Source organism: Lissotriton helveticus, chromosome 1_1, assembly GCF_964261635.1.
Source record: "Lissotriton helveticus chromosome 1_1, aLisHel1.1, whole genome shotgun sequence".
Taxonomy (NCBI): domain Eukaryota; kingdom Metazoa; phylum Chordata; class Amphibia; order Caudata; family Salamandridae; genus Lissotriton; species Lissotriton helveticus.
The window spans coordinates 1,108,000,883-1,108,015,089 of record NC_136057.1 but is presented as its reverse complement, the minus strand read 5'-3'; the positions used below and the strand labels follow the sequence as shown (position 1 = coordinate 1,108,015,089).

Genomic DNA, 14,207 nt, shown 5'->3' with positions numbered 1-14,207 from the left:
TGGATCAATTTATAACTCGGGCTGTCTCCACTGTAGAAAAGGAGATAATTCTAGCCGAACGTAGACTTTCCCAGGACTCCAAGGGCCTATCACACAAGCGCTCATCCCTGGGCGCCCTTGCCCTAGCCCCTAGTCCTGTAAATGCACCAATTACACCATTGGTGGTAACTGACACTCCGGACATTGACGAGAGGGTGAGTCGGATCAGGGCAAGCCTAGATAGGATAACGTTCGTTGCACTAGACATTGCTCACGACTCAACACACCCAAATTTACCCGATCCAATTGATCCTTTGCTGGGGGCCCAAAATTACGAACTGGATCGTGAGATCAACAATGCCCAAAGTCCTTCTGTCACGCCCAACGAAGCTCCAAACCCTTCCCCCATAGCCGCACCTATTGAAGCTAGTACCTCCCTAGTAGTGGCTTCAGAAAATACTCCATCAGGGAAACCAGCACCTGGACTAGCTGCACACAGGAAGAGAAAGCGTCCTGTTAGTCCTCGCAGGGGGGCTCCCAAAAGCCATACAGTAAAGTAAGTAGGCACAATGTGCCCAAAGGGGGTACCTCCTCAAACCACATCCTACACCCAAAAACCACTACCATCCACACTAGAGTTACTCTACCCAAGGGTCCTGCTCGCCCGCTAGGCATATCAGGCCCGTCAGCGTCTCTTAGCACCACCTCAGTTCCCCAGGCTGTGCATACTGAGATCGCCACCCCACCCTTAGATGTTGAGAGCATAATCAGGTCTGTGGTGATGCCCCTTGTAGATAAGATCGACAGTCTCACACGAAAATTAGCCACCCTTGAGCAATCAATGTTGGATAATTTTTACGCTGTGAAATCACTGGTTAAATTTCACTCCAAGATGCAGGGCGAAGACAATGGAGGGTCAAGGAGCGGTGCTGTTACCTTAGTACCCTCGGAGCCAATGTCTCGTCAAAAAGTGCCTGTACTTGGGGAGGCCCCACAGGCACTACAACCTAACACTGGAACCAGCCCTGCCCCACAAACCCCTATCCTTAGACCCAGCTCGGGCCCCCAAAGGAAAAAACCCAATACCCAAGTGCTAAAGGCCCCCCAAGGTTAACTTTGCTCCTAATCCTGAGCCTATAGCGTCAACCTCTAAAGTAGCAGGAAATGTGCCAACCACGCCGAATGGAAATATAACTCCATCCATTCGCACTTCTGGCAGTCAGGCTGTGCCCAAACCCTTAGCCAAACCTCCAGCTAAAATATCATCAGGCAGGGCAAAAACTTATACACCCAATGCTAGCCTCCCCCCTGGGTGTAAACCGTATGTGGTAATCCTCACGGGGGTCCCGGAGCTTGAAGAGGGTTCTTGTGAGGTGTACTCTGATCTCGAACACAAGACCCTCTCCTGGCTTAAAGCAAATAGACCCCTCCCAGGGCATATTGATGGCAGAATAGCCTATGTTCGTCGTGTGGGGTGGATTGGCAATAGACACAAGGATTTAACTGGGGACTGTGTGCTGATCAATTTCAGCGATCCTAGAGCAGCAGGTATGATCTGCAGCCAGCAGTCGCATTATAACTTCTGCGACATACAAACTAGGGACCTGGGGTACTTTAATCGTCCCCCCCCGTCATCTGGGTTTAAGAAGTTTTTGCCGGATGGGGGTAGAGGCGCATGGTACCCCCATTACCCAATCTTGGATGTTAGAGCTAGGGCATGGACGCCGACCCAAGCGGCCCCACCCCAGGGATGGGGTTGGTGACTTGGCGATCAAGTGGTATCAAACGCCCCCCTACCTAAGGTTATTGTACCACGTACAGCCGGGAGGGTCTCCCCGATATTAGTTAACCCCCCTGTGCCCCAACCCACGCCCTCCTCCCTCACCCCCTCTCCCTTAGGTTGTCGGACTGAGTTTACTAAGTCCATGGAAGGAGTAGAAATCTCGGGGGCCCCGGGTGGGGAAGCTGGATGTGCTGGGTCTCCGATTCGCCCTACCCTGAAGGCTATCAGCTGGAATGTGGCAGGCTTAAATAATAAGTTGGATGCACCGGATTGGGTGGCGCTCACTGAGCCCCACGCAGTCTGCGCATTCCAAGAAACGTGGTGTGTGGAACCAAGGCACAGAGTAGGATATGCTACCTTCTCTGTGCCGGCAGGTATCCCAGTATCAGGAAGAGGACGTCCATTTGGAGGTCTCCTAGTTTGGGTCGACATATCACTAGGATGGGGAGTATTCCATCATCCCCAAAAATCACCAGATTTGATGTGGCTCACAGTAAAATGCCCAAATAAAGTTGAGAAGCTGGAGATTTTTAACATTTACACACGAGGGGTTTCAGGGAGGGCCTCGTCACCAACCCTCATGGCTCTGGAAGCAGCCTTGGGGGAGTGCCGTGGAGACTCTCTAATTTTGGTGATGGGGGACTTCAACTGCACATTCGAGCCCTTGATGGCCGATGAATCCTTGGACCTGTATGACGAAGATTCAAGGAGAGGCGTTCCGTCCCTTGATCTTCCAATTGTCAAAAGATGGACTTCTAAAATCGTCCAATTGAATTCCCTTACACTAGAGTATGGCTTGAGAGCAGCCAATGGGAGAACACGGTCAGACCTACAGGGGGCACACACGTACAATAGGGTGGGTCACTCATCTAGGATAGATTATATCCTTTTAAACTTTCCTTTGTGGGCCCACATGGAGGACATGATAGTTCTGCCCTCCTTGGAAAGCGATCATAATGCACTTTCATTATCCTTAATATATTGGTGGAGGGACAGCGGCTCATTCCTTGGAGCTCCTGACGCATCTGAGCAGAGGTCATCGGGGGGGGGGGTGGTCCCCTCAAATTGCCTCAGACGTTTAAAATGGGACAAAGTGGCTATTGACGAAGAAAAACTATCCTGCATCAGAGCCGTTATTGCTGCAGCTTCTGAAATTCTGGAAAGTCATCCTCCCAGCCCGCACAAGATTTCAGCTATGTTTAGCGAGGTTTCGACATCGATAGGGGACTTGTTCATGGTTAAATTAAACACCAAGGGAAACAAAAACCATGATAAACGACAGGGTAAATTAGGCTGGTACTCTTCGGCGTGTCGTGCTGGAAAGAGAGCCCTAATTTTGGCAGTAAAGAGTGGTGATGCATCAGCAATAGCTACCAAACGCAAGTCCTACAAATTTGTATTAAAGGCAGCCAGGAGAGACTGGGAAGATGCCTTCTGGCAGGAACTTCGTGTAGCTAGCGCAGAAAAAAATGCAAAAGGTTTTTGGGACCTGTTACGAAAGAAACACAGACCTTTGGACACTGTCTTTACATGCAATATAACCGAAGATCTGTGGTATTCACACTTTTCAAAACTGTATACAGCACCTGCTGTAGAAACGATGGACTTTCCACTACCACAGATCCATCGAGGTGATGGCAGCTATGAGGAGAGCTTATTCTCCAGGAAAGAGGCTGAAACTGCCATAAAATCCTTGGTCCCTCGCAAAGCAGCTGGACCCGATGGCCTTCCTGGCGACCTTCTCCGCATGGACACAGGCGAATGGGGTACGCTAATTGCATCGCTACTAAACGCAGCTATGGCAGGCGCCCCCCTCCCTGCTTCTTGGATGGCTGCCGAGGTGGTCCCTCTGCACAAGAAAGGCTCAAGAGACGACCCAGCTAATTATAGACCGATTAGCTTAATAGATTGCTCCCAAAAAGTGGCGGGTAAGGTCCTCTTATCTAGGGTTCAGCAGTGGGCAGACGAAAATAAGATACTCTCGGACTTTCAGGCTGGGTTCAGAGCCGGTACAGGAACAATAGAACAAACGCTAAGGCTGCTCATGATCCACTGGAAGGTCGTCACGATTGGGAAGGGTACCTTATATCTGGCCTTCATCGACCTCCGGACGGCTTTTGATTTGGTGCCTAGAAACAACTTGTGGAAGGTGCTGTGTGACCTTGGCATGCCACCCTACTTGCTCCACCTGATCATGAGGTTCCACGAAAATAACTACGCCCAAATACGCTGGGGGCCAAATGGTCAAAAGACCTCAAGAATAGAGGTGAATAGAGGTGTGCGGCAAGGCTGCGTACTTGCCCCAACCCTATTCTCCCTATATGTAAATGGGGTGGTGGACTTCTTGACCCAGACACCAGCAGACGCACCCCGTCTGGCAGGTCGTTTAATCCCTACCATGCTTTTTGCTGACGATACTTTACCTTTGTCAAAATCTCCAATGGGCCTCCAGCAGCTTCTCTCCGGATTTGACAATTTTTGCAAGCAGAGAGGTCTCTGTATCAATACAGACAAAACTAAGTATCTCATTTTGAACCCCCCACAAAAGCTCGGTCCCCCTCCAACATTGGGGTCCGTTGCACTGGAAAGAACCAAGATGTTTGACTACCTGGGCATCCGCTTGGTGGACTCTATGAAATGGGACTGTCATTTGACTAAAATGTTGTTGAGTCTGAAAAGAGTGACTGGGGCCCTGCTGAAAGAGCAGAGAGCAGCATCTACAAGACCAATAGCGGTAGTAATGGACATTTACTCGGCCAGAGGAGTGAGCGCAGCTCTTTATGGGGCAGAGCTCTGGGGGATGTCAAACATGAAAGAGCTAAACCGAGCCGAGAATGCCTTTCTGAGAAGCCTAATGCCTCTCGGCCCTTCTGTCCCTATTCTACCCTTGCAACTGGACATGGGCTGCCGGGCGATTGAAGATCAAGCAAAATTACGCCCCCTGCTACTGTGGGCCCGCATCTGGAGAGTGCCAGAGCTCTCAAGCTATGCGGATGGCCTACGGGAGATAATTAATTCCACAGGCTGGGCAAAAGTAAAATGGCTAAGGGACATTAAGGCTCTACTTGCAAATTTGGGGCTGGAAGAAGCATGGCACCAACAGTCAGCCCCGCCTAAATCCATGTTAAAACAACTCTATTGGTCATGGGTGGCAAACAAAAGAAACTCTTCCTCAACGACCTGTAAGTCGACCAGAAACTTTGTGGAGTTTAAAGATGTCCCCATTAGAGAATTGTATCTGGATATTATTTCTGCCCCATGGGAAAGATCCCTGTATTTTAAATTTAGAGTAGGTCTTCTCCCTGTAATGGAGCTCACATGCCATTGGAAAATTCCATACCAGACTGCGCCATGGTGCCCATTCTGCCCACAGTGCCGTGAATCTGTCCCTCATCTGTTATTCGAGTGCCCTGCCTACAAGGTTCCTCGTATGAAATGGATTAAACCAATGTGTCTCACCTTGGGCACCAGACATTGTAACGTGGCACTACGAATATTACTTACAGACACTCGTTCATTCTTCGCATGCGCCACCTCGAAGTTCCTAGGTTGGGCATGGCGAATACGGTCAAAAAAAACTTAGGCAAATTGTTTAATCATGATTTTAACTTATGGTCTGTTTCTGGCCTATTTTTAAGGGTTTTTTTTTTATTATGCTTTTTATCTAGTAATGTTTTAACTGAATTTACCATGTATGTACGCTTTTTAAGATATTTTTTATGTCGAAATAAAGCCGACTTGACTTGAAATAGGGGGGGTTTGTGTATATATGTTAATGTTGTTGGGGGTCTGAGGGTTCGGAAATATTTCCTTATGGAGTCTTATCAAATAATTGCCATTCAACTGAGCATATCACTGAACCTGTTAATAATCAATATTTACAATAACATGTCACTACAGGGACTGGAAAGAGTTTTAAATGAATTGTCCAATACTGTTGAGTCCATTAAAGAGCAGTATGGGGGTGAATGGGTTATTGCTTTTATGGGCGATTTAAATTGTTACTCTTGTCAACTTGCTTCAAGGGGACTTTGCGAGTTTTCCTCCACCCCTGAAAATGAAACCGATGATACCCCAAACCACTTTATGCATTCTAAAACAGGGGAGGCATTAAATAACTTCTTAGCATATTTTAATTTAGCCTTTGCAAATGATTTATGTTCCCCCCGGAAACCTTTTAAACCTTCCTACCATGGAAGAGGTACAAATTCCACCATCGATTTTGTACTTTTCTCCAAAACACATGCTTCCCTGATATCCTCTTGGGATACACTTGACCACCTATATGGTGACCATTACCCCTTAGCTCTTTCTATTCTTTTACCATCTTCCACTACTCGCCATCACATTCAACCCATAACTTATGAGCAACCAATCACATTAGGGGCGACAAATGGCTATACCCTAAAATGGGAAAAAATTGATCCCGCAAGCCTCCTTAAGAAACTCCTACAGCTGAGGTGGGACGAGGTGCACGTTTGTCTATCCCCGACTGAACACCCCCAAAAAATTCTTCAAGCATTTTTAAAAATCCAAAAAAGCCTAAAAAAGCTACTTACTCGTCAGTTCAAGCCAGGCCAATTTACTTCAAAAGGATGGTTTGATAAAGACTGTACGCGAGCTTTAAAAATCCTGAAGAAAGCCTTACAATCTACTCCAAAGTCTCCATTGGAGATTCGGCAGGCTAGAGTTCGGTACCGCCTTGCCATAAAGAGCAGGAAAAAATCTTTGAAAGCGGAAGCTTGGCAGACACTGTTGTCAACTAGCGAAAGCCGTGACTCTTCTGCTTTTTGGAAATTTGTTAAAGCCCCACTTCCGTGGGTCAAAATGCCCGAGAGGAGTTTAGATCAGGCAATTGATGGAGAAACTTGGGCTGCATATTTCCAACAACTGTATAGCAAACCTAGTCTTTCTGTTACATCTCCAGTAGATCCTACTCCGTCTTCCAATACTACCACAATGGGCCTTAGAGAGGGATCTCCTAATATTGTTTTTCTGTGTGAGGAGGTTACTCTCGCCATTAGAGAGAGCCCTTCTGGCAAGGTCCCCGGCCCGGACGCCATTCCGGTGGATGTCTTCAAGGCCGAAATAGACTTCTGGGCCCCGTTATTAACTTCTGCCTTGAACTGTGCAAATACTCATGGTCAAATTCCAACTTGGACAGAGGCCATTGTGGTACCCATATATAAAAAAGGAGATAGGCAGGTACCCTCCTGTTACCGTCCCATCTCCTTGCTTGATGCGCTAATGAAAGTTGCGGGACGCATCATTTTAAAACGTATCCAAAACTGGATAGAGGAGACGGATCTACTTTCCAGATTTCAGTATGGCTTTCGAACTGGTAGGGGCACAGTCGAACAGAGTCTGAATTTATATTTCCTAATGTCAAAATACGTGGAGTCAAAAAAAGGTAACCTCTTTGTTACATTTATAGACCTGAGCTCTGCGTTCGACTGTGTCGACCATGACCAGTTATGGAGTGTTCTTAAGCAACTGGGGTTGAATTCATCTATTCTTAGTTTTATCATGGATTTGTATAGAGACGCGGGGGCAAGGGTGAGGTATGGACAGAGAGGGGAATGTTCCCCTAGATTCACCATTGCTAGAGGTGTGAGGCAGGGGTGCATATTAGCCCCCTTGCTCTTTTCCCTTTACATAAACGCTGTTGGTGACCATATGCAGATGGCTGAATGTGATTACCCTAAGGTGGAGGGGCATGCTGTCCCAATCTTGTTATATGCCGATGATGCGGCTATATTGTCGCAAACAAGGTTGGGACTGCAAAGGGCTGTAACGAAATGTACCCACTTTATGCAAGAAAAGGGTCTGAAAGTAAACATCGGTAAAACCTATTCCCTGGCTTGCAGTAAGGGCACCAAAAAAATCCATGTCCAATATCTATTGAAGGACAAAAAATAGATACCGTAGAACAATTCCCTTACTTGGGTATCTATTTTCACAGAAAGGTGACCTGGCAGTCTGCTGTAAAATCCAGGACGCTTGCTTTTACCAGAGCGATTGGGGTTTTAAGAGATTTTGCTAGCAAAATAGGGGGGAGACCTGTCAAGCAGCTTATTCCCATCTATAAAGCAAAATGTGTAGCTACGGCAATTTACGGGGCTGGACTCTGGGGAATTGATACTATAACATCCATCCAGAAAGTTGAAAACCAGTTCTTAAGATACTTGCTGGGGACCCTGAAGTCAACTTCTACTTATATGATCCATATTGAGTTGGGGCTACCGTTCATTTCTGACGTAATTAAGATTGAGCCCCTTCTCCTATGGCACAAGATTTGGACCACCACAGAGACAGCTTTTAACCGAGAAATAATTGCTGACAGCCAAAAACTAGATGGGGCTAAACATATAAAATGGTTGTCATATGTTAAAAGGTTCTGCTTTGAAATTGGTTGCCCAAAGTATTTTACTGACCCTCTGAGCTTGGAGCATATTACCCGGAAAGCTTTGAGAAAGCTTCTAATGGATCATCTAGAGGCAAAAAGATGGTCTACCCAAAAACTCCATAAAACTGTCCTGGATTTCCAAAGGATTACTTTGTCCCAGGGTCTACAATTATACCTTTCTTCAGACATTACCTGCTTCTCAAGAATGCTCCTTTCCAGACTCAGATTGGGCTCCTTTTTTCGGCTTATTACTTTTCCCTCCTGCAACGACTGGTCCCGAAATTTGCCCCCATGCGATGCCATTTCACCCCAATCCAATATTCATTTTATATTGTTTTGTAAATTTTATCTAGTCCCTAGAAAATCCCTACTGAGACCATTATTGAGGACCTGGGGTCTACGGTCTTGTAAAGATGCTTTTGACCGTTTACAACAACTGGAGAATAGGAACGTGATAATTACCATGGAAAAATTTCTGAAACTGTTGCAGAAAATCATTAACTTAGGAATTTGTTACGATGGGACTTATGGATTTGCACAAATATTTATTGTATTTTATTGTTTTTATGGAAAAATGTAACTCCTGGTTTTTTTTTTTAATTCATGCTTTTTTAAAGGACTTCTATGTAATGTACGCTTTTATGATTCTCTTGTGATAATCGAATAAAGCTTATTTGATTTGAGTAACTAAATCAAAAGAGTTGCTGTTTCACATTATTATTTTAACATATAAATCAAGTAAATTATTTTGGCAGGGACAATTTAAATATCTTTTTTGCTTTATCATATTATCAGCTGCAATGTTTTTATTCACAAATTACTTCAGGTCTAGGCGTTTGAAAGCACAGCTTTAATCGACCTCAACATATCTCCTCCGGTGTGGAGTTGACTTGCAAACAATTAATCAAATAAGTCACTGAATAAAAGTCTAGGAAAAAAACACATAACCCACAGTTGTCTATTGTACATCATTCATATTTTTCTGGCTTGATATGCCGATAACAAGCTGCATTGTATTGCATGCTCCACAAAAGTTACATAAACCTGCTCGATAAGCACCCCTGAAACAATAAGTCAGCCCTGGCTTAAAAAAAAAAAACAAGCACTGTCAAAGTTAATAGGTATTGCCTTTTGAACATATTGGCTAAGCCTATAGTTTTGTTTTGTGATGCTGTATAGCATCTCTGCTGCTATGCAGCATGGCTAAAGAGTAAACAAAAGAAGGCACTATGACATCTGCCCGCCTCATCCTGGGTGACACACTAAAGTGTAAAAAAAAATATGATGGATGGAATGTCTGTATTTATCCCAACTACTGGTAATTTACTCTGGGCTGCATCCTGGTCCACGATTATTTTGCACACCATGCCACCTCAGTTTGGACCCAGCCGTATACAAATCAGTCTTGACCCTGCTCCAATGGAAACAGTCTAGCCAGAACTGTCAGACGAGGTCCTCTGAACTGAACACAAGCAAAATAGGGCCAGTCTCGCCCTAGTTAGGGTTGTCTAGGCACACCCGTCCCAATTACAGTGACAAACTAAAATAAACAAAAGAGTGACAGCTGCAATGTTTGAATCAAAGCCACTAATTACTCTAAAGCATCCCAGTCCATTATTTTGCACACCACGCCACCTCAGTTTGGAACCAGCCATGTGCAAATCAGCCTGGACTATGCTACAGTGGGAACAGTCCAGCCGTAAACAGCATCATTTTGTAGGCACGCGGAACACACATACACATCTACAAAATGACACAGGCCCTTTTTATTTTACAATCTGAGGTGGATCTGTGAAAAAAAAACTAAAAGTAACGCAAATACCTGCTACTCTTAAATTTCAGCAGAGTGGGCAAAGTTAGTCAGATGTCTAGACAATCTCAAAAAGGCTGAGAGACTTGGAAAGAGACTTACATTTCTGCAAAACCATAAAGTAACTGACATTTACACACAACCTTCAAATTACTCATGCAATACTTCTGATCAATAAGAATATCCGCGATTAGAAACTGCAAAGAAATACATAACTCATTCCTAAAGCACTGTTCTTTGAACACCGGTTCAAGGAGGGTAGAAAGGGAGGCAGAGGAGCACAGCAGGGAAATGGAAGCAAGAAAGACGGGTCTGCGGGGAGGTGTCAAGAAATGGCGTGGACAGCATAAAAAGAATGCACAAGTAATGCTAGAATAGAGATAGGGGGGGGAGACAGTAAATAGAGGTGCACGGACAGCAAAGTGAGACTAGCAGAAAGAGTCCAGGAGGATGAAAGCATCAAGAGGACATGCTTTAGTGTCATGCTGTAGGCCAGTAAAGCGTGTATTCCGCCTTGAAACCACTACACAACTACGTAGTAACAGAAAGATGGGACACGGAGAAGGGGCTCCAATGGTTAAGATTGGAAAAGATGCCACAATAACTTAGATTAACATATTAGGAAGCAACAGAGTTTACGTGGTTAAATAGAAGAGAATACAATTTAAAATAAAACTTTTTTGGTTAGATACACATTAACTTTATCACGAGAAAAAGGTAACCCGAATGTCCAGCTGCCCACAACAGGTCGTTCCAAAATGAGGTCTCGGTAAACAATTCCCAACTGAGCTCCTGGATTTACGTATTTTTAAAAGAAAATACTGCAACGCAGTGGGTAATTTGTGCAGGTGATTACAAGCGGCAGGCACTGACATTTATGGGACCTGTGACTTATTTTTCATCAGCAGATTTAGACATGGATCAAGAGAGAAAGGCAGGCAAGGAAGAACGCAATAGAAGTAAAAACATAGGAAAACAGTGACAAAGGGAGAAATCGGGTGTGAAAAGAACCAGCGACATTGTCGTGAGACAAAGTGTAGTGCCGTGGAAGTAAAGGCAGGAGGTAGGATCCAATTTAGAGATTATTGGTATTCTTCGACACCGGTATTGGCCAGCACCTACGAGGACCATGTTATACTAAATCAAGCTGTCAACAGCGGTATCTGGTCTATGTTAAACTTGTTCAGTGGCATCCTGCTTAAATGCTTTCAGTCAGTCACGAAAACTAGATGCTTTCAAAAAGTATTCCTATCACTAAAAAGCATGCCAGTTGGGCAGCAAAATCGACTTATGTAGGGGTGATTAAATAGAAAGAGGTGAGTAGATGATGCAGTGTTAAAAAGAGATAACCAAAGGCGACAATAGCACGAGAATTATTATGACGCGGAGCATCGGTGGCTGGAAGATGTGGACTGGAGACCTTTGATCAGAGAACTGTTCCCAGCAGCAACGACTGAGGCTTCTTGTTTTAATAGGACTGCATCACAGAGAACAGTTTTAAAATCGTAGCGGCCACTGAAAGGGGGGAGGGGACTTAAAGAAGTCCACCCCGAAAAAAACGAGACCCTGGAAAACAAGGCCCGGGCCGCACCCACCAGGCCAGTACTTCTATCGACTTACCTGATCAAATTCCTCGCCCACGTCTGCATAAATATCTATATGGTCCACTCCGTCGGCCATTTTGCGTCGCTGGCCACCCTCCTCTGGAGCAGGCGCCCACCGGAGCTGTGGGGAGCAGGCACGGTTGCAGGAGGGGGGGAGGTAAAGCTACGTCACTTCCTGCTGAAGGAAAGACAAAACGGAGCGCGGTAAAGCCATACGACATTGCTTTCCTTATTCGTGTAACAGCGGCAGCCATCTTGTAAAGTGGATTCCCTCCTAAGAAAAAGAGGAATACGGATACCACCGTTGAAGACTAGAAAATATCAGTGTCTCTACCAAAGAAAGTGGACGATTGATTTACTAAAAAATAAACAAGGACATTACTAAGTGAGTCAGAAATATATGCCAAAGCACTGAGCAGTGTCTGATAACATCCAGGGCGCAAACGTACATATTCTGCCATATTTAAGTTTTATCAAACATTGCCACAAGGCATGTGTGCTCACGCTGGCAATTGATACTACAACCAACAATAGACTTAGGGTGACCAACTAGCATGGGTGCAAATTCAGGACAGTGAGTGTAAAAATTCAGGGCAAAGGGTCAAAATTCAGGACAAAAATTCAGGACAGAAGGTCAGAATTCAGGCCAAATTCGGGACAAAAGGTACATTTTACAGGAACATCAGAGGAGGTCGCGCAATATTACATAAGTAAATAGGCAACTAACACAAGTACGCGTCAAAATAAGTTTATATTAGGTTAGGTCAGTGGTTCCCAAACTTTTTTGACCCGGAACTCCCTTGACCTAATTGGCAGTTGGCCGTGGCTCCCCGCCATTTTTTTACCGGCGCACCGTGGCGCACACTTTGGGAACCACTGGTCTACATGAAGAATCAAGCCTAGACGTGATGAAGGATTCAGAGTAGCCATCACCATTTAAAACTTTATTTGCAATCACAAAGATCTTATAAAATACATCGCAATGCATACAACACCATCATAGAGTAGCTGAGGGGCTGGCAGGTAGCTGTGCGCCAACCAGGGCAGACGGGACTGATTTAGGGAATTAATTAATTGTGAGAGTATAATACACTACATCAGCGCACCCTCGGTGCCCGCTGTGAGTTATGTGATTGTGTGTGCCTCAGCTGAGGCTTGCCCAATGAAAGCCTGTCAGTGTTCGCGAGTCAGCTGACTTTATTGATTTAGCATTACCTTTTCTATTTACCTGTGCAGGTCTGCAAATGTGCACAGGACTATAATAAAATACTTCCTCGAAAAGACTTGTTTAATATCATGATTGCACATTTGTATAACAGTACGATCTTACGAGGGCATTAGTTTAGTGCACCTCAATTTCTGGTTCTTCGGAGCAGTTTAAAGATCATCTTGTAGTTTCTTATTGCTCAGACGGCTGTAATTTCTGATATTTATATGTTTGCCTAGTTTTCTTCATTGCTTGATTTTGATTGGGTGAAAGTGTCACTCATAATTACAATGAAATCATGAAAATGTCACACAACAATCTGAAACTTTGGCAGCTATGTAAAATGCACACCTGACATTAGCTGTAATCACAGAGCCCCCGCCCTGGCCGGCCTTATCTGCACAGACAATGGGAGTCCAGTAATTAGCAGCTCGTTACTGAGGCAGCAGGAGCAGGCAAGGCGCTGGGGCTGATGAGCACAGCCCTGGAGCCATTCAGATGCAGAGGGCGAGGGCTGGGATCAATTGACCTGGCAGGAGGAAGGAGGGGGAGGACTTGTGGTTGCAGTTTTCACGACCCACATCCTGCACGGCATCGCGGCGCCCCTGGCTTCTCATCACAGCGCACCAGGGCGCCGCGGCGCACACTTTGGGAACCACGGGGTTAGGTTGAGACAACCTTGCACTGGATCTGTGTGTAAGTGAAATAAAAACCTTTGTTAGCATTTTCCTCCCCCCAAAAAAATAATGAAGAAAAAGACTGAAGGTTTCTCAGATCTTACATGCCCCCTCTCCGCCATTGAGAAAAAAAACACCCGATCCAATCAATCATCCCAAGGGATGTGATGTGTAAAAGGTAAGGGGGAGAGGGTAAACATGGAAATAGTGACAGCACAAATACAGAAACTTTGCCCTATTGGAGCAAAAGAAATAAATAATAAAGGACAATTGTATTTGTACCATTATCACTGCTTGTATACAGCGCAAACTCGACCAGAAGGTATCAGGGCACTTTACACAAGCACCAGTTGCATTACAGACAGACACATTTATTTTTAGGCACAGGGAGATAAAGTGATTTGCCCAGTATCACAGGATGTTTCAGGCTCCCACTATACTCGAACCTGGTTCCCCAGCTTCAAAGTCAGCCGCCCTAGCCATAAAGTCCATAGCTGCCCATGGTGGAAATGAGCAGAAGAATGATGATGGATTTAACCCAGATCTAATAGTGACTAGAGGTGACTGTCTGAAAAGTTTCAGCGCTACGTCCATCATCTTACTGTGTTTGCTTGTTCACCCTAAGCTGGAGGGATGTGACCAGACTTGGGCCCCTTGCTCACGTTGCCACTGGATTCAAGCTAGCTTGGCTGATGAGGGGTGTTACCCTCGAAACCGGTTCCAGGATTCTTGTTTCCGGTA

At 45.3% G+C, this 14,207-nt stretch overlaps 1 protein-coding gene across 6 annotated transcripts in view; it reads right to left on the bottom strand.

Annotated features, from left to right (window-relative positions):
* CPSF6 (cleavage and polyadenylation specific factor 6) overlaps positions 1-11,846 on the bottom strand; it is a 435,319-nt gene extending 423,473 nt beyond the window's left edge. For 5 of the 6 annotated variants that reach the window (XM_078678596.1, XM_078678608.1, XM_078678626.1 and 2 more), the window contains exon 1: positions 11,599-11,757. In XM_078678596.1, the coding sequence (XP_078534722.1) occupies positions 11,599-11,658 (60 nt within the window). In that variant the 5' untranslated portion in view covers positions 11,659-11,757. Of the gene's footprint in view, positions 1-11,598 lie in introns of all 6 variants that reach the window. The other variant, XM_078678617.1, reaches the window with a different exon arrangement.
* Between the last annotated feature and the right edge of the window lie 2,361 nt (positions 11,847-14,207).